The sequence below is a fragment of the Hordeum vulgare genome, chromosome 4H, assembly GCF_904849725.1.
Source record: "Hordeum vulgare subsp. vulgare chromosome 4H, MorexV3_pseudomolecules_assembly, whole genome shotgun sequence".
In the NCBI taxonomy this organism is placed as follows: domain Eukaryota; kingdom Viridiplantae; phylum Streptophyta; class Magnoliopsida; order Poales; family Poaceae; genus Hordeum; species Hordeum vulgare.
Genome location: NC_058521.1, coordinates 582,602,717 through 582,622,871, shown reverse-complemented (window position 1 = coordinate 582,622,871; position 20,155 = coordinate 582,602,717). Strand labels below are relative to the sequence as shown.

The 20,155-nt window shown below is 46.0% G+C and overlaps 1 protein-coding gene across 1 annotated transcript; it reads left to right on the top strand.

The window, feature by feature from the left end:
* The first annotated feature begins 1,232 nt into the window (after nt 1-1,232).
* On the top strand, nt 1,233-1,808 carry LOC123450161 (SKP1-like protein 1). Its single transcript, XM_045127549.1, has 2 exons — nt 1,233-1,529; nt 1,635-1,808. Exons 1-2 carry the CDS (start codon nt 1,233-1,235, stop codon nt 1,806-1,808), a joined length of 471 nt encoding a protein of 156 aa, XP_044983484.1.
* The last annotated feature ends 18,347 nt before the right edge of the window (nt 1,809-20,155 follow it).

The window sequence follows — 20,155 nt, the reverse complement described above, 5'->3', positions numbered from 1 at the left end:
ATTAGCACCTCTTGGGTGGGATAGTTTTTTTGGATGGGTTAGATGCAACTAGCTCCAATCTAACCCTTATGTTTGGATACTTTAGGGCTAGTTGAACTTCAACTAGCTCAAACTAACTCTAACCCATGGATCCAAACAAGACCAAGGCCTATATCCGGTCGCTTGTCGAGCCAATGTATTGTGCATGGAACTAGAAGACTGGCTGGCTGAGTAATGATAGCTACGATGATTCTTCACGCCAATGAGCGAATGTACAGAATATGCTTGGTAACAGAGGATAGAACTCCAGTTTAATAGCGAATCAATCTATGGTTGGATGGTTAGAGGACTGTAATATTCCTTCTCCATCAATCTAAGTCTTGGTGCTTATATTTATTTCTAGATCTATTTCAATATTTTCAACGATACACATTTAATGAGAGAAGATGTTCGTATCGATGATGAGGAGCTTACAGTGACTTTTTAAATTTTAAGATGATATGCAATCTTTTGGAGTTGCTCATAGGATAGGGTATGCGTGTGTGCGTTCATAGAAATGAGTATATGCGTGCGTATACGAGCAGTTGCGTCTGTACTATGTTCAAAAAGAAAAAAACCCCTTCAATACCGGTGTAAACATGATGATCAGGTACATATGTATCAATAAAGTTTGTCATGTATGCAAACCAACCTCTGGTTGGAAGGTTAGAGTAACAGTGCTACCTCTAGCCCACTACGGTTCAAGTCCTGATGCTTACATTATTTCTGAATTTATTTTAGGATTTTCGACGATACATTTTTACTTGAAGGAGACGTTTCCGTCGACAACGAGGCACCTATGCTGATTTCGTAAATTTCAAGATGATATGTCGATTCAGTCTTTCAGGATGGTCATAGAGGTAGTGTGTGTATTATGTGTTTATAAGGTTGAATGTATGCACGTGTATACAATCGTTTGCGTGAATACTTGTTAAAAAGATTTGGCTTTTTATTTTTGTCAAAAAAAAGCTTGCCACTTATTTAGACAAAAACGACTTGTTTATGCATGGTTGCACCGCCTCCAGATTTTCACGGGTAGTCAATTATACTTGATCGACAACAATCCCATCTGGCATCGGCGGCGCCGACATCGTCGCCCTGCTAGCCTATAAATAGCCGCCGCATCCAATGCACCTGAAACCTGATCGACTCGATCATATCGCCACGCGAAACCCACATCTCAAACCCAACCCAAGAACGATCGACCGATCGATATGAAGATGGTTCGTCTCCGCAGCTCCGACGGCGAGGAGTTCGAGGTAGCGGCGGAGACCATTGGCGCGGCTTCGAAGATGATCAAGGGCTTGCTGGACGAAGAAGTCGACGTCGCCGTCGACGTGATCCCTCTCCCCAACGTCAAGGGCCCCATCCTCTCCCGCATCCTCGACTACGTCAACAGGCACTTCTCCGGCCCCGACACCTCGTACATCCCTATGGCCGACGACTCCCTCAAACGCTTCGACGACTCGTTCGTCCAGGTCGACCAGGACCTCCTCTTCGACCTGCTTCACGTAAGCCCTCGCGATCTCATCTGCCTTCTCGATTCAATCTAGTCAACTGCTACTCCGTAGATCAGTTGATCTGGAAGAACTCCTGATCGATGTACATGCATGCAGGCGGCCAATTACCTCGCATTGCAGAGCCTGCTCGACCTGACGAGCAAGACGGTGGCGGACCAGATGAGGGACAAGACCCTCGAGGAGATCCGCAAAAAGTTCAACATCGTCAACGACTACACCAAGGACGAGGAGCAGGAGGTTCGCAGGGAGAACTCGTGGGCATTCGACTAGAGGTCGTCTAGCTTTCGCTTGTCCATTAGAACATCAGGCGCACTACGCATAGCTAGGTAGATCCACGGGTTTTTATGGGCATGATTACTTGATTACGACTACTACTATGTTTTGGCTCTTGCATTTGATCTATTATATGGGCGACATGCCTACGTCAATACGAGTATACATCAGATGGAGGGAGGGTTTTACACACTCAGGGATTCTCACCATTGCATCTCAATGTTTAGCCTCCCGCAACATCTCTCCATTGCAGCTAGGGATGCAAGCGGGCGGGCTATCGGACTTAGAGCATCTGCAACAGCCACGCTTCGCGCCGTGCTCAAAAAATTTATTTGCCGCGCGCGCTTCGGCTGGTTTGACGTGTCGCGTAGCGCTGGCTCCAGCAGCAGAGCTAAAATGCAGCGCGAGCAAAAATGTAAACATGTGAATTGGACACAAACAAGTTGAGATGCATAAAAGTACAGCGGGGTGCCGGTCTGCGCGTCCATGGTGGCAGGGGCGCTGGCGCCGGCACGCGCGGTGCGAAGGAGGAAGAAAGAGAGAAAGTTCGCGCGCGCGCTCGAGTCTGCCGCGCGCGGAAGTGTGCGCTCCAAATTACCAGCGCGGGATGAGGCTATGGACAGCGCGCCCAACTTGTTTTAGCGCGCGCGCGGTTTTTGCGCGCCCGCTGGAGCATCCCGCCGCGTCGCGCGCGCGCTAAAAAAGGATATTTTTAGGCGCGGCGTTTGTTTTACGCTGCTGTTGGAGATGCTCTTAATTTTCGGCAAGTGGTGGATCAATTATAAACTAATTGACGAGTTTCATGGGAGGCCGTGCTTCTTATTTAGTTTGTGTTGATTCTTATCGACTTTAAGCATCTAAATCTGGAATGCCCAACACCCAATCTTTGTGGGAGCACCATACAACCTATTTTGGCTAATCTACATTTCTTACCAACTTGAGTTGAGTGTGGGTGACCTAAGTCATCGTACTCGAGCCTCCTCCTCCCTGGTTCCGCCCCGCCGTCGCGAGGCATGAATGAGAGGAGGCCGTTAGTGGCCGCATTCTCTATCGTCTTGTACATGCCCTCTCGTTAAGTTTTTTTCTCTAGCTTTCTACGTGGAGTTTTGCTACACCTGCGTCATTTACCTACGTAAACTTACGTATTAGCTGATTTGGCCTAATTTGGTTGGACAAAAAATTAGCCCCGGCCTACACCGCCCTGAAAATCAGGGGGCTGATTAGTTTAGATAGAACCTCACGTAGGATTACGTAGATAGATTACGTAGGTTTAGCATTATTGTTCTAGGTGGGTACGGTAGGATATGGTTTAGTCTCGATGGGGAATTTGAAGAAGGCGACGTGAGTGAAGAGAGATGACCAGTTGTACTGCGTGCCTTGTTGAAAGGGCACCGCTCTGCGCCGGCGCACCGGCGGGAGCGCGATAGCCGTTTTATCTGGCATCTCGTGCCCGCTTTGCGTCGGCACACAGCCCCGCGTGCCTCCGATCTCCTGCCGCACGAGCATCCCATCCCTCTTCCTCCGTCGTCATCGCTCGTCACAGCATCCTCATGCCCGCCTCCCTCCTCCCCCCCTATTGCTCGTCGCCGTCGACGCCACCGGTTTGAAGCTTTTTCACTTTGGTTGAAACTTTTTCCATGTCGCTTGAAGCTTTTTCCACAACGGTTGAAGCTTTTTTCATGTCGCTTGAAGCTTCTTGCTGCTTGTAGCAAAAATAATAGGCTTTCCTCGTTGGTCTGTGGCTGAAGCTTTTTAAACATATGGCTGAAACTTTTGTGTCAACGATTGCAGCTTTTTTGTTTCGCTGTCGCCGGTTGAAGCTTTTTATATCGTCCGTTGCAACAAATCAAATGAAGAATGTAGCAAATTTGTATAATGATTGTAGCATTTTTCCGTCATGGTTGCAGCTCGTCATGCCAACGCTTTTAGCAAAGAACAAAACGGTTTGCAACAAAACAGAATTACGGATGTAGCAAATTTGTATAATGGTTGTAGCATTTTTTCATCATGGTTACAACTCGCCGTGCCAAACGCTTGTAGCAAAATTTCCGTCAACGCTTGAAGCTTTTTTTCATGCCGGTTGAAGTTTTTTCATGCCGTTTGAAGCTTTTCGCACATCACTTGTATCTTTTTTTTCCAATAGATGCATACGCACAGATCCATCCATGACAGGAGGCAGCCATGGCATCTCCCGTGGCTCGGCCCCAGCACCGACGATGGTGGTTTTGCAGCAGCACTAGCGAAGGTATGAGGGCGTGCGGAGGCGCCGCCTGCGCGGGGGAAGGGGACAACGGCGGCCTGCGCAAAGGGAACACCAACGAAGGTATGAGGGCGTGCGGCGGCGCCTGCGCGGGGGTAGGGCGCGACGGTGGCCTGCGCAAAGGGGACACGCGCGATCAGCGTAGATTGAACGAACACGGTTCGTCCGGCCGAAACGGTTCAGCCAGCGCGCCGTGTATAAACGTTTCCCTTGTTTAAAGCACTGCTTTTAGTCAAAACCAGGCCTAATTTGCGAGTTACATGGTTTCATTGATACTTAATCATTAGTACCTAACCAACCACCCATGCTACAAAGCATCAATACTATACAGTACGTGCCAAGATATAGTAAATTATTTTGTAAGCACTTCTCATGAGACATGTATTATCTGAGCTCGAGCTCGGATGAACAATTACGTTCGAAAACAAGGATATTAAAAAATAAATTCTATTTTTATAGCAAACATTAACAAATGTTTGGATTGCTTGCAAAGTATCATCATGGAAGACTTGGCAAAAGATGATGCATTTTGGAGGATCCAACTCCACCCCCCGGGCGCGATTTCCACTATGTAACTATGCAAGTTCACAATTCTTTTACATTTTATTATACATACCAAGCTCGTATGATACGAGCTCGAGCTGAGAAGGACTCTTTCGCCTCTCATGAGCATACTTTCACACTCGATGATGATTATAAGGTAGACAGAGCAACCTTGAAATGTAAAAATGATGATTACACGAAAGTTTGCCCACTTCAGAAAATAAAAGAAAAATGAGTTATGCGGTTAAGTATGCACGGATTTTTCACAGGTTAACTACTCTAATTAAACATGATTATGTTCGAGCGGTGAAGCCAATGTGTTGTGCAGATGACTGGGAAATATATGACCTTCAAACGAGAATTATTCTTAAGGCAACGATAGGCGTCGGCACGTCGGCCCAAATTTGGGCCGGTCGCATGGCAGCCACACGATTCGTCCATCCCAAGACTCAATATTCAGCGCCGTTCCCCGCCCGAGTCGTGCTCTCCTTCCTCATATTATTTCTTCTCCCGCAACGGGAGCAGCCGTAGCACGCTGGGGGCGGGGGGGGGGGGGGGGAGAGGAGGTTGCAGCAGGCGCCGGCGACCCTCGCCGGAGATCGAACCACCACCAGAGCATACAGCTTCACCATGAAACAAAGGATGTAACAAAAAAATCGACGGATGTGGTAGCCTCCTCCCATCTCCACCGTCGCTGTTTGAAACTTTTGAAGAAGCTGGTGGTGGTTGCTTCCATGGACACTGTTTGTATCATTTTTAGTTGTTGTTTGCAGCTCCTCCGCACCAGTTGGAGCCTCCGCTCTCTTTCTGGTTCCAGCAAACAAAAAGCCGGTTCAAGTTTTTTGCAAAAAAGGTTTGAAGCTTTTCAATTCAATGGTTGAAGCTTCTCAGAAACCATCGTTGTACCCTTTTTTTATTTCGTAGTGGTCACATGAAACTTCTCTGTTTTGCCAGTTGATGCCTTTTCAAAGTACGATTAAAGCTTTCATATGAATGGACATAGCTTTTTCAATATACGTTGTCCAGTTGAAACTTTATATGCCGCAAGTTGAAGCTTTCGAATCAAACGGTTGCAGCTTTTTGGTTCGTCGGTTGCAACATCGATGCAGGAGCGACAAAAAATGCTTTCATGTTTGTTTTGGGAGGACATGGTTGCACCGGCGGGGGAGGGAGGTCGCGTCGCCGTGCTTGTAGCATCTTCGGTGGGTGGCTCCAACACGTGTGTAGCTGGTCGCAGATATCTAGAAAAAGCCTCAAACAGTTGCGTCTCCGTCGCGGTCGGTTGCAGCTTCGGCGTTGCCGGGTCCGACGAGGTAGGCAGAGCTCCAGTGTGAGCGGATCCGAGAAGATCTGGCTGAAGGCGGCTGGATAGGCTGATTCCCATGACGACGACGTGTTGGGAGGCCTGCAAACGACAACGGTTGACCATGACGGCCGAGGCAGGGAAGAAGCTGTGGAGAGAGAGAGAGCAAATGATAGAAAGGACTGATACGTCTCGAATGTATCTATAATTTTTTATTGTTCCATGCTGATATATTGTCATTTTAGAATAATTTTAGTGTATTTATTTATCAATTTATATTTTTTTGAGCACTAACCTATTGACCAGTTCCCAGTGCCAGTTGTTATTTTCTGAATGTTTTTTATTTTTCAGGTTTTCCATACCAAACGAAGCCCAGTTGACCTGAAACCTTTTGATGATTTTTTCTCGACCAAAAGAAGACCGAGGAGTGTCAGAAGAAGCCTCGAGGCTGCACGAGGTGCCCACAAGCCAACAGGACGCGACATGGAGGGCGTCCTAATGGCTTGTGTCTCCCTCGTGGCCCTCTTGACTCCGTTCTCTGGCTTATAAGTTCTCATATACCCTAAAAACATCATAGGGAGCCCCTAAACACGTTTTACGCCGCCAAAAGTCTCTATTTCGATGGCAGGCCATGTGGAGCTCCGTTTTGACACAATGTCAAAGGGGGGGGGTCGATCTCGGAGGGCCTCTTCATCAACCTTGCTTCCCTCATGATGATGTGTGAGTAGTTGACCATGGACCTATGGCCACTACCTAGATGGCAATCTCTCCCCCTCTCTCTCTCTTCGATCTTCAATATAATGATCATCACATCTTTGCTTTGATCCACATGACGTAATTTCTTTTGTACGGTGCGTTTCTTGGGATCCGATGAATTATGGGTGTATGTTGAGATTATTCATGATAAATATTTGAGTCTCCTCTGAATACTTATACGATTCTTATGTGCATGATTATGATAGCTTCGTAATTCTCTCCGAACTATTAAAATAGGTACTTATATGATTTTTATGTGCATGATTATGATAGCTTCGTAATTCTCTCCGATCTCTTAAAATAGGTACTTATATGATTCTTATGTGCATGATTATGATAGCTTCATAATTCTCCACGGATCTGTTAAAATAGTTTGGTCAACTAGACTGATATTTCTTCGGTGAGAGAGGTGCATTGTGGTAGGTTCAACATGGTGAATTTCTATATCCCAGTGATAGAAGGGGACAAGATGCGTCTGTGTTGCTGCTACTAAGGATAAAACGATGGGGTTTATTCATATTGCTTGAGTTTCCTTTGTCTACATCATGTCATTGTTCTCCATGCATTACTCCATTTTACTTAATACTCTAGATGCATGTTGGATATGCATGTATGAGACTTTGGATTCTCCTCTCACTTTCCCCTCCTCCTACCTATCTTTGTGTAATCTCATCCTCCTCTCAATAAAGCAGATGTGGACTCCTCCCCCAATTCCCTTGTACCGATCCTTGATCCCCTAGGGTTCGTTACACTTTGCCGCTTATTTTTTAATCATCATGATGAAAAAACTATGATTCCTTATTATTTTTATTAGATTACTCACCACAAGCCACATATGGTGGCCATTGTTGTTTCCTTTTCACTAAAAACACCCTATTCAATTGGACATTTGAAGCTCTCATCGCCGTGAGCCCGCATGCCGCTTTGAGGCAGCAACCCTTTTTTTGTCTAAACACGCTCCACTTTATTGATCATAAACAAATTTCATCAAAAATACAAATAGGTCTGAAGGATTAAGGAGCCACACATAGCATCCAAAAGAAAGATCTAGAGCGTGTTTAGGAAGGCAATGTGCCCTGATATTTGTTTCCCTTTCTTCGAAGATAAAGTAACAACTAATGACCTGATTTGATGTGTCTGTGATCTCTTTGATAATGGTTGCATGCATACCGTTTGTGCCCTTATGAATGTCGCTAATAACCCCTTTGCAGTCTGAAGCTATCTCCACGTTGGTTAAGGCCAGATCAAGGGCAACAACCAAGGCCTCCCGACATGCCAAATCCTCCAGCGAAGTTGGGTATATGATCCCTGAATATTTGATATCAGAGGAGCCCAGGTATTTGCCCTTTGAGTCCTTGCACACAATTGTATAACCCCTGAGTAGAAGTTTTCAAAACAACACCATCCACGCAGATCTTCGCAGTCTGTGTAGATGGGGCGGGATTCATCTTCAGTGGCCTAGGCGACGGCCTCATGGATGCAAGGGATATCGCAGAGCCGCTGCAAAACTGGTTTCACTATGGCCCATACAAGCCTGACCACCGGGGTGCTGCGTACCGGTGGTGGCGCTGCTGCAACTACCTGTATATTTTTTGAAACATGCATGTGTTGGCGCACTAGTCTGCAACATGGCCACTGTTGTGGAAATATCGACGGTTGTAGAGCCATTGATGACACATGTCACAAGGTTACAATGTTGCCCATGTTTTGGAAATATCATCGAGTTGCAGACCGACGATGTTGATAGTTGTGAAACGGGGGACGCTTTGCAACATTGCCCATCTTTTAGAAACATTATCTGTGTTGTAGGCAGGTAATGTGGCAGCCGTTGTGAAATGAGGGATGCTTTGCAACATTGCCCATGTTTTGGAAATGGGAAGCGCTAGGGATCAGACTACTGATCCGATATGTTTTACCAGACTAGTCATTGACCGTATGATGAGAAGCATGATGGCCATCAGATTTGGTTGTACAGCCCCACATGTGATGCCGAGGTGTGTTGGATTGCTTCCTTAAAAACAGCATCCATTAATTTATTTGCATGCATGATTCCACATTAATTGCAATCAATTTGTTTCCAAACAACCACCCTAGTAAATCAGGGCATATCGAATTGAATAGGCGTCATGATAGGTGCTTCCATGCATGCGATTTGCTTCCATACAATTTGTTTTCATTCCTTATTTCGAGTGTAAGTTTAACTGCCTCTAAAATAATATTCTCTTTTTTCGGTCAACTTCAAAAATTGTTTCCGTGGCAAATACCGATTGTTTCTATCCTGGTCTCCTAAATATTGGAGAAGATTCCTTCCTTGGGGTTAGAAATTGGTCTTCTAATAAAGAAGATTCCTTTCTTAGAGTTAGAAATTGTTTGCTTCGATAGGTAGATTTTTTTTTGCTTCCACGGCAGCTGATGATTGCTTCGACCTAGTTTGATCATATTTGTGTCCAATGCAAGCACACAAAAATATGTTTCAAACAACTAGAAAATTATTTGGATTGTTGAGGAATTAGCTTCCATTTTTAGGTCATGCAGTATGCTTCCATATGTGAAAAATGTCTCCAATTCAAGTGTAATTCCAATTTGCTTCTTATCTAGAATATCTTGTTTCAGCTGTCCAACAAGATTACGTCCATCACATTTGAGTACGTAGTTCGTTTACAACATAGAAAATAATATGCTTACTTCTCCAAAGAGACACAATAATCTTCTTACAAAGAAAAATAGGGTTTGCTTCCCAAGTTACTTTCTCATATCTACATTGCCTCCAAAAAGAGAATGAATTTTGACATGGAAGAAAACATTGTTGATTTTTTCTTATCCAATGAAACAATGCTTCCAACGGAAATAGTATTTGCTTCTTATGATGCCAAAATTTGCTTCTTTGTACAATGAGCGTCGAGGATGCAGTAGTGCGCGCCGACCGTCCCTCCTTCGACTTGGATGATCACGTCTCGCTCCCCCTTTCCGTAGCCGACTTGCTGGAATAGCGGCAGGCCGGAGGACGGAGTCGGTGGCGGGTCGTCGAAGGTGAGAAAGTCGCCGCAAACGTCGATGGCGCACTCGATCTTGAGGCGGTCGCCGAGGACGTAGCGCGAGCCGGCATGGAGGTGGCTCCTCCTGGCGACCTTGCCGGTGCCCCAGGTGCACGTGTCCTCGCTGCTGGCGTCGAACATGATCGGGTCCTTCTCGCGGAACTACGGCACCGTAACGCCGGTGGTCTGGTCAACTGTTAGGGCATATATTATGCCTAAGTAATTTTGGTGAGTGATGACAATACCGCAAAGGACTAATCGTGTGTGTTAAGATTTCAGATAACACATGTCAACGGCACAAGACGACTCGCCCCCTCTTTCCATGGAACAGAAGCACGGTGTACTCCACGATTCTCCTTCTTTGAGTCATAGGAACGCCGTACTATTAAGAGGGGACCTGTAGTGGAAAGGTTTTGGTGGAATCAATTTTGCACGCGCACACTTTATCTCCTTTCCCTTTACGTGCAACTTTGGAGTGGCTCCCGCCTCTGTTTTTATCTCATCAAACCAAAAGGTCTCTCAGCGGTAGTACTGCTGTGCCTAGCGGTAGTACCGTTGGGCCTAGCGGTGGTACCGCTGGAACTGGCGGTAGTACCGCTAGCCCTAGCGGTAGTACCGCCTTCCTAGCGGCTGTACTTCGTCGGACCTTTTTGCGAAGACTTTCTTGGCGGTGGTTGGCCCGGTAGTGCTTCTGCACTACCATGGGCCCAGCGGTAGTACCGTTGGAGTGCTAGCGGTAGTACCGCTGCAGCCATCGGTAGTACCGCTAGGCTCGGGCTGTGAGTGGGAAAACGGTTGGATTCCCCCCACTATATAAGGGGTTCTTCTTGCTGTAAAACCCTACCTTTGACCCTCCCAAGCTCCATTGTTGCTCCCTAAGCTCAAAAGTGCCCGATCTCTCTCCCTAGCCAATCAAATTTGTTGATTCTTTCGAGATTGGTTGAGAAGGCCTAGATCTACACTTCCACCAAGAGAAAAGTTGATTCCCCCACCAATCCCTTGTGGATCTTGTTACTCTTGGGTGTTTGAGCACCCTAGACGGTTGAGGTCACCTCGGAGCCACATTCCATTGTGGTGAAGCTTCGTGGTCTTGTTGGGAGCCTCCAAGCTTTGTGTGGAGCTTGCCCCAACCTTGTTTGTAAAGGTTCGGTCGACGCCTTCATGGGCACCTATAGTGGAATCACGGTACCTTGCATCGTGTGAGGGCGTGAGGAGAATACGATGGCCCTAGCGGCTTATTGGGGAGCATTGTGCCTCCACACCGCTCCAACGGAGACGTACTTCCTGTCAAAGGGAAGGAACTTCGGTAACACATCCTCGTCTTCATTGGTTCCACTTGTGGTTATCTCTAACCTTTACTTTGTGTATGCTTATGTTGTTGTCTATCTCTTACTTGTCTTAGTTGTTCTTGTTGTTAGCATCATATAGGTTCACCTCGTTGTTGCTATTTTAGTGAACCCGTATGTTGCTTACCCTAACTTGTTAAGATTAATTAAAAAGTGGTCGTTGCCTATTCAACCCCCTCTAGTCAACCATATCGATCCTTTCAATTGGTATCAGAGCCACGTCTCTTTATTAAGGGTTTAACCACCCGAAGAGTATGGAAGATGATGAGGGAGTTCCCCGTGCACAAACCGAGGGCATGGACTTGACTTCGATCACAAGGGACGACTTGAATACGGCTATGGCCGCACTCAAGACGTCCATGACGAACGAGGTCAAGACCATGCTTAAAGAGTTAATTGTGGGAATTAAAAACTCTCCCGAACCGGCATTGGTGGTTAAACGCACCACCACGGATTCAGAGGCCAATTCCGTTAGGGAAACGGCTAAAGGAATGCAACCTCCCCCTCCTCTTGAAAATGATGGGAATGGGACGTATGCATATGTTCCACCACCCTTAGTCTATGGAGGACCGGTTCCCACACCGCGTCTTAATCCTGTTGGTCCTCCTCCTAAGCTTGTAAAAGGTGATTTTGCTAACTGGGTATTTTCTATTAAGTCTCATTTGAATCACAGCTCAACAAATTTGTGGAGAATCATCGAGCAAGGATATTATCCCCATGATCCAAGCAACCTCACTCCAAGAGAAGAAGCGGACAATTAATATAATCACTCTGCCTTGTTTGTTCTCCAGTCCGTAGTGCCACCTGAAGATCTTCCTCACTTGCGTCCCTTCACTTTGGCCAAGGACTGTTGGGAGCACATTATGGTGTTGTACAAGGGAAGCTCAAGCATTCAACGGTCCAACTATGAAGTGGTACTTGATAAGGCCGATGAGTTTGTGATGAAGGAAGACGAGGACCCTCGTGATCTCTATCGGAGGGTGACTGCTATTGCTGTGGCACTCAAGGACCATGGGAGCAAGGATGTGTATGATACATGGGTCAAGCGCAAGTTTCTCAAAGCCATCACGCCTTTCAATAAAGCCATGTCATCTGTCATTCATCAGCGACCAGACTTCCACTCCTTGTCTTCCAGTGAGGTGTTGGATGAATTCATTGCAATGTCAATCATGAACGAGACAGCTGACAATGCACTTGCTCATGTTCGCTCAAAGACAGCTTCACCCAACCTTGCGTTAAAGGCAAAAACAACTTTTGAAGAAGAAGAAGATGATGAGGAAGAGGAGAGCTGCCCTGAAGACACGAAGTATGCTTATCATGAGCACATGGCTCTTGCGTCAAGGCAATTCTAGGGCAACAAGAGGAACTCAAGACCCACCTTCACCAAGAACAACTCAAGTGGGTTCAAACCCAAGCAACAAGTGAGGACATGCTATAACTGTGGTAACGTGAGTCACTTCGTGGCCGAATGTCCCTATGAGAAAAGGGAAGACAACGGGGGCAAGCTCATTTGCAAAGACAAAACCAAGTCATTCCCAATCAAGAACAACTTTGTGAAGAAACCCCACCCAAAAGGCATGGTGGCCCTTGAAGAGTACCCTTCCGATGATGATGATGATGATGATATGGTGGCAACGGCAACTGTTGCTATTGCCACCCTCTCTCCCAAGAAGGTGTCTCTCTTCAACGCCCCAACGAGAACCACATCGCCAAGTGCCTCATGGAAAAAGGTATCAATCAGGTAACCCCCATCATTAAGACCAACATCGCTACTGCTCCTTCATTGTTAAATTGTGTTGATGATCGTGATGTTGGGGAACTTAATGAGCATGATCTTGACAAATTTCTATGCACTATTAAGGGAGAATCCAAGAAGCACTTTGTTGCTCTCTTGGAACAACTGGGTGAGGCCAATGACCTCATCGAGTCTGATGAAGAGACCATCTCCGAGCTTCAGGGACATAGCCGTGACTATGCTGATGAAATTGCTGAATTATCTATTGCTCTAGAAAAGGAGCGCACTCTTCGTTTGGCTCTTGAGGAGTCATACAACGATGACTGCGCTAAAATGCAAAAGAAACTAGATCAGGATACCGTTCTTACTCGTATGCTTAAGTCTGAAAAGTATGCTCTTGGGGTTGGCCATGACAAACTCAAAGTGGAGTTTGACACACTCGAAAAGGCTCACAAGGTCTTGAAAGGTGTTCATTTCTCTCTGAAAGAGTCTCATGATCAACTCCAAGAAAAGCTTACCAAGGAGATCTCTACTTGTCCTCCCTTTGTGTTAATTGATAATGCTTGTACAACTAATCCTTGTTGTGAGCATGTACATCTTGTGGAGGAAAATGCCAAGTTAAAGGAGAAACTTGAGAAGGGCCTTGTGGCATGCATACAAGATGAGAAGAGACTGAACGACCTCTAGAGCAATCAAAAGGGTGTTGTAGGAAAGGAGGGACTTGGACTTACCTCCAAGTCAAAAGGAAAAAGGAGGAACAGGAACAAACGATCCCCTACCCTCATGGACATCTTTGTCAAAGAGGGTGAAGGGACTCAGGAGTTGAACAGGAACAAGGTGGACGATGGTAACGTCAAGAAGGTCAAAACCATTCCTACTAACACAGCCGGCAAACTCAATCCTTCCTATGTCTTATGTCGTGCTGGTGATGGGCATGTTTATGCCAGATTTGTTGGTTCTTACTATGAGTCCATTGAATGGGCTATCTGGGTTCCTAAGACCCTTCTCTCTAACATTAAAGGACCCATTAAAAAATGGGTACCTAAAACCAAGCCTTGATCTATTGCATGAGTTTGCTTCCGTTGGGGTGTCATGGTTGCTCGATAGTGGAGCAACAAATCATATGACCGGAAGCAAGGACTTAGTGGTGGATGTGCATCCTTCTCCATCTATGCCCACCCATGTACAATTCGCCGATGCATCCTCATCAAAGGTATTGGGATTTGGTAAGGTGGTCAGCTCTCAAGAGTTATCTATTGAGAAGGTCATGCTTGTTGAGTCTCTTGCCTACAATTTACTTTCGGTTCGTCAACTTGCAATTATGGGTTTTTCCACTTTCTTTAATCTTGATACTGTGGTCCTCCTGTGGAGCAAGACTCTTAAAGTAGCCTATGTTGGATATGTCGAAAATGGTCTTTATATGGTGAACTTCTCAAAGCAACCCACTAAGACTGCGACGTGTTTAATGGCTAAAGTTGAAGTGGGCTGGCTTTGGCATCGCCGACTAGCTCATGTCAATATAAGATCTTTGCAAAGTATTCTCAAAGGGACCATATTCGTGGACTAACAAATGTGAGTTTTGCTAGAGATCGTACTTGCAGTGCCTGCATTGAAGGAAAGATTCGTGAAACTGCTCATCGTCCAACGACTCTCATTTACACTAAGAGGCCATTGGAGCTCCTCCATATGGATCTTTTCGGTCCTCCATCATTTGCTAGTCTTGGAGACAGAAAGTACTGCTTGGTGATTGTTGATGAGTACTCAAGATACACCTGGGTATATTTCTTCAAAAGGAAGAGTGAGACTCAACAAACTGACATCAACTTTGCTAATGAAGCTCAACGTCAACATGAAGCAAAGATCTTGATGATTAGAAGTGACAACAGCACCGAGTTCAAGAACTACACCTTGGATGAGTTTCTAGGTGATGAGGGAATAAAACATCAATATTCAGCACCATATACCCCTCAACAAAATGGCGTGGTAGAAAGGAAGAACCGGACTTTGATGGATGCTGCAAGAACAATGATGGCGGAATTCAAATCTTCATATAACTTTTGGGCTGAGGCCATCAACACAGCATGTCATGCGTCCAATCGACTCTATATCCGCAAAGGCTTGAACAAGACTCCGTATGAGATTCTCACTAGAAACAAACCCAAGGTTCCAAACCTGCTCAAGATCAAGATCAAGTGCAACCACAAGATCCAGACCAAATAGAAGCACAAGATCAAGATCAAGAGCAACCACAAGTACAAGGACAAACAAGTGAACCTGCTCAAGTCGAAAGTCAAGATGACCAGGATACTATCTCGCAATTCCCTTCTGCAGCACCAACAGCCGGTGCCAAGGGAGGTTCAAGACGCAAGGGCAAGCAAAGTAAACAAGTCGATGCTCCCTAGTTATCCAATGAAGAACTCTTGGAGCGTCGAGCAGCCAAGATTGCGAACAAGCTGAGAGTTAAGTCACATCTTATGAAGAATGTACTTGGCAGTTTAAAAAAGGGAGTATCCACCCGTCAACAGATTTGGAATTATTGTAAGCATCACGCGTTTGTTTCGTATTGTGAACCTCAACAGGTACAAGAAGCACTCGATGATGAGGATTGGCTTATGGCCATGCATGAAGAACTCAACAACTTCGAGCGTAATCAAGTCTGGGATTTAGTGCCAAGACCAAAGGAGGAACATAATGTCATCGGGGACAAATGGATTTTCAAAAACAAGCAAGATGCCAATGGGATTGTGATTCGAAACAAGGCAAGATTGGTGGCTCAAGGCTACTCCCAAGTCGAGGGTATCGACTACGGTGAAACCTTTGCCCCCGTTGCTCGTCTAGAATCTATTCGCATGCTGCTTGCATTTGCTTCTCATCATAATTTCAAATTATAGTAAATGGATGTGAAAAGTTCCTTTCTTAATGGTCCTTTAAATGAGTTGGTCTATGTCAAACAACCCCCGGGATTTGAACATCCCAAGCTCCCCAATCATGTGTACAAACTTAATAAGGCACTCTATGGCCTTAAACAAGCCCCACGTGCGTGGTATGAGTATCTTACTGAGTTGTTACAAGATCATGGGTTTGAAATTGGGAAGATAGATCCCACTCTTTTTACTAAGAGGGTTAAAGGGGATTTATTCATATGCCAACTATATGTTGATGATATCAGTTTTGGTTCTCCTAACATTTCCTTCAATGAAGAATTTGCTGCACTAATGACCGAGAAATTTGAGATGTCCATGATGGGAGAGTTGAAGTTCTTCCTCGGATTCGAGATTAAACAAGGCCTAGAAGGGACCTTCATCAAACAAGCCAAGTACACTCAAGACATGCTCAAAAGGTTCGAGCTCGAAGATGTCAAACCGGTCAAGTTCCCCATGCCAACAAGATGCAAGCTTGACAGTGATCCCAATGGTAAAGAAGTGGATCAAAAGGTATATCGCTCCATGATTGGATCCCTCCTTTACCTTTGTGCATCTATACGAGATATTATGTTGAGTGTAGGGATATGTGCACGGTTTCAATCCGCACCAAAAGAAAGTCATTACATGGCTGTTAAGTGAATCTGTCGATATTTGGCTCATACCCCAAACTTTGGTCTATGGTATCCCAAAGGACTAGACTTCAACCTAGTGGGCTATTCTGTCTCAGATTGGGCAGGAGATTGTGTGGAGAGGAAGTCAACTTCTGGAGGATGCCAATTCCTTGGTCGCTCACTGGTAAGTTGGTCTTCAAAGAAGCAGAATTGTGTCTCACTATCATCCACCGAAGCTGAGTATGTGGCAGCTGCAAGCTGTTGTGCACAATTGCTATGGATGAGGCAAACTTTAAAGGATTACGGTGTCACTTGTGACAAAGTGCCTTTTCTATGTGACAATCAAAGTGCTATCAAGATTTCCCTCAACCCAGTGCAACATAGCAAGACCAAACATATTGATATTCGCAATCACTTCATTCGTGAACATATCAAGCTTGGTGATATTGAGGTTCACTTCATCCACACTGAAGAGCAACTTGCAGACATTTTCACTAAGCCCCTAGATGAAGCAAGGTTCCGGGAGTTAAGGCATGATCTAAATATCATTGATTCAAGTAATGTGGATTGAAGCTAGGCACTTTGCACATCACTATGCATTCGATCTTGTTCTAGATGTAGGCATGGACATAGGGGGAGTGTTGTTCTCTCAATGAACTTTTCCTCCCCTCATTATGCATAAATTGATCAAGTCTTTCACTTTAGCCATTACCAAATGGCACTTGTGCTTCAAAGACGAGCGTTGTTCATGAACCCAAGGATAATTCTTCGCGGTGTCATACCTTTGTCTCAAACATAGGTGGCCTCGGCCACCGCCCCCACCTTTCTCTCATATGGAAGAAAGGATACAACATGACGAGTCAGTATATCTTGCGGGTGCTATCTTCTTATTCACTGACTTGTCGTTTGCCCACGTCTTTCTCATGCAATCCTATGTCTCGTTGTGCCATTTGGAGCGGTACTACCGCCAGGACCCCAGCCTACCATGACCTGACTAGGGCTTTTAGGGCTGTCTCAAGGGGGAGCGGTACTACCACCAGGACCCCAGCGGTACTACCGCTACAAGCAGCGGTACTACCGCCAGGACCCGAGCGGTACTACCGCTGGCCCGTACCCATTGGACTATATAAAGGAGGGGGAGCCCTTTTTCCTGCCCTCTTTCTTCTTCCTCGTGGCTCTCCCTTGCCCAACCCCGAACTCCCCCTATTTGGATCTCTATCTGTGGAGCCCCTTCTCTCCGTTGAGTTGGAGGGTTTGCTCCACTCCTCCTTCCTCCATCAAGTGCCATGGACTCCGGTAAAGCTCCTCCCTTTATTATCTTGATTGATATTTTCTTGTTCTAGGGGTAGGAGCATTGGTGATTTGGATCCATGACTATGGTTTTGTGATTCGTTCTTGGTTGGAACGAAGGAGATATTCTAGGGGAGTGTAGGGCCTATGATTAATTGCGTTTATATTGACATGCTCAAGGTTCTTCATGGTTTAGATCAAGCACTTTTTCTCTTATTTTGGATTAGATCTAAAACTTGGATCCTCTTGACTAGGCATGTCTTTATCTAGATGATTCTTGAGATCCTCATGTGTTTAGGGCTATGGTGGTTTTTGTAGTGATTCTATGCAGTACCCATGGCCCTCGTAAATCCAATCTACTCGTTCCTATGGGTCTTTTTCTATTTCAGATCTGAAAGTCAACCCCCTAGCGGTACTACCGCCCGGCTAGCGGTACTACCGCTAGGACCCCAGCGGTACTACCGCCAGGGGTAGCGGTACTACCGCTAGGACCCAAGCGGTACTACCGCCATGTGTAGCGGTACTACTGCCAGGAATATATTTTCTTCTTCTTTTCCATTTTCTTGGCAATGTGAGTTTACTTTTATGCCTCTTTTTGTTCATTGCCTTGACTCCTCCTGTCGCTCTTTTCGGTGTGTGTCTTGTGTGTCACAGGTGGTGCTCGCCGCTCGAATCCCCCACGGGACACCCAGCTGAAGCAGTATCGCACTCCAGATGCTCCAGAGGGCTCCGCCACTTCCGGTCTGAATCCCAAAAAGAAGTCTATCAAGAAGACAGCTCACAAGACCAAGGGGATCAACGTTCGCAATATGCCCCCTAAGGATTTTCTGCGGTTCCGCACCCGCAATCACTATCTAGAAGAGAAGGCTCAGATCAAGAATGTCGAGCATGTTTGGTCACGGGATCACTGCATGATCTATCACGACATCATCAAGCACTTCAAGAAGATGTTTGTTCTAGTTCAGTGGATTGACTTGGCTCACCTTCAGCGGAACCCGGATTACTTTGGTGAGGCTCTCTCTTTGATTGACAAGCTTGGCATTAAGGAGATCATCACCTTCAAGCGCGACTTTGGTCCAGATGTTGTGGCCCAATTCTATGTCACTGCTCACTTCTCACCTGATGAAGAGCGCACCGTGACTTGGATGACTGGTACTCAGAAGATGACAGGTTCCTGGTCAGAATTCATGAAGTTTCTCAAGGTCGACTTTCAGGGAGCTGACAATCCTCTTGGGTTGCGTCCTCATGCTCCATCTTCATCTACTACCACCCCGAAGGACAAGCTGCAACAACTTTATGTGAAGAAAGGTGTGCTCCCCAAGCATCTGGATATCATGCATCGGATCTTCCGCAACACTCTATTTCCTCGCATTGGCAACTTTGACAAGGTGCATGGTTATCTAGCTGAGATGCTTCTGCTTTGTGAGGAGGCTAGGACTAAGGAATCTGCCCCTCTCGATATTTCTGACGTGATGTTCAATGAGCTCTGGAACTGCATCATGAACCGCAAGGTTCCCATCTACGGGCCCTACTTGTTTGCCTATATTCGCCAGAGGTGGCACAACGTCTATTTGATTGAGGAGTTCCACCTTCAGGCTGATTACTTTGTGCACGATCCTATCAGGCTCCGCATCAAAGACAAATGGGCCAACCCACCCACTTCTTCTCAGCACATGGACACTGACACAGAGACTGCTGCTGACAGAGGCCCCCCTTCTCAGTCCCGCTCTTCTGCTATGCCATCTTGGGCAGTGAAACTGAAGGATAAAATGAAGACTCTCTTCTGTATGCAGGCCAAGGGACAGTATCAGACTCATGTGGCCCAGAAGGAGAACCGTCAGAGGCACAAGCGTGTCCTGAGGACACTTGATGTTCATATCTCCAGCGGCTCAGAGGACGACATCACCCCAGAGTCTGATTGGATGCGGGCTCAAGGTTATCAGTGGTCTGATGTAGAGGAGGAGGCGTCTGAGGAGGACAATGAGGAGGAGCAGGACGATCCGGATGCCACGGACGAGTCTGGGGCTGATGAGGATGAGGAGTGACCACCTGTGTCATTAGGTGTGCCCCTTTTTGGTGTCTTGTGCCAAAGGGGGAGAGAGTCTAGGAGCTGGATTTGAGATTTAAGCTTTGCTTATCTTATCGTGTTTGCTTTGGACTTGGTTTGCTCTTATTTGCTATCTTTGCTTTGTGTGATGTGAGACTTGAACTAGTGTGAGATTTATTTCTATCATATGTTGTGAGTCATATGCTTCTTAATTTTCTATACCACTATCTTTATATTCACATGTTATTCACTGTGCAAATCCGGTATTGTCATCAATCCACCAAAAAGGGGGAGATTGTTAGGGCATATTTTATGCCTAAGTAATTTTGGTGATTGATGACAGTACCGCAAAGGACTAATCATGTGTGTTAAGATTTTAGATAACACATGTCAACGGCACAAGACGACTCGCCCCCTCTTTCCATGGAACAGAAGCACGGTGTACTCCACGATTCTCCTTCTTTGAGTCATAGGAACACCGTACTATTAAGAGG

What these genes read in the sequence shown, in the direction of transcription:
- LOC123450161 (XM_045127549.1), top strand. Translation starts at nt 1,233, where the DNA reads ATGAAGATGGTTCGTCTCCGCAGCTCCGACGGCGAGGAGTTCGAGGTA. An exon ending in TCCTCTTCGACCTGCTTCAC is followed by an intron (nt 1,530 to 1,634) that starts GTAAGCCCTCGC and finishes ACATGCATGCAG; the next exon opens with GCGGCCAATTACCTCGCATT.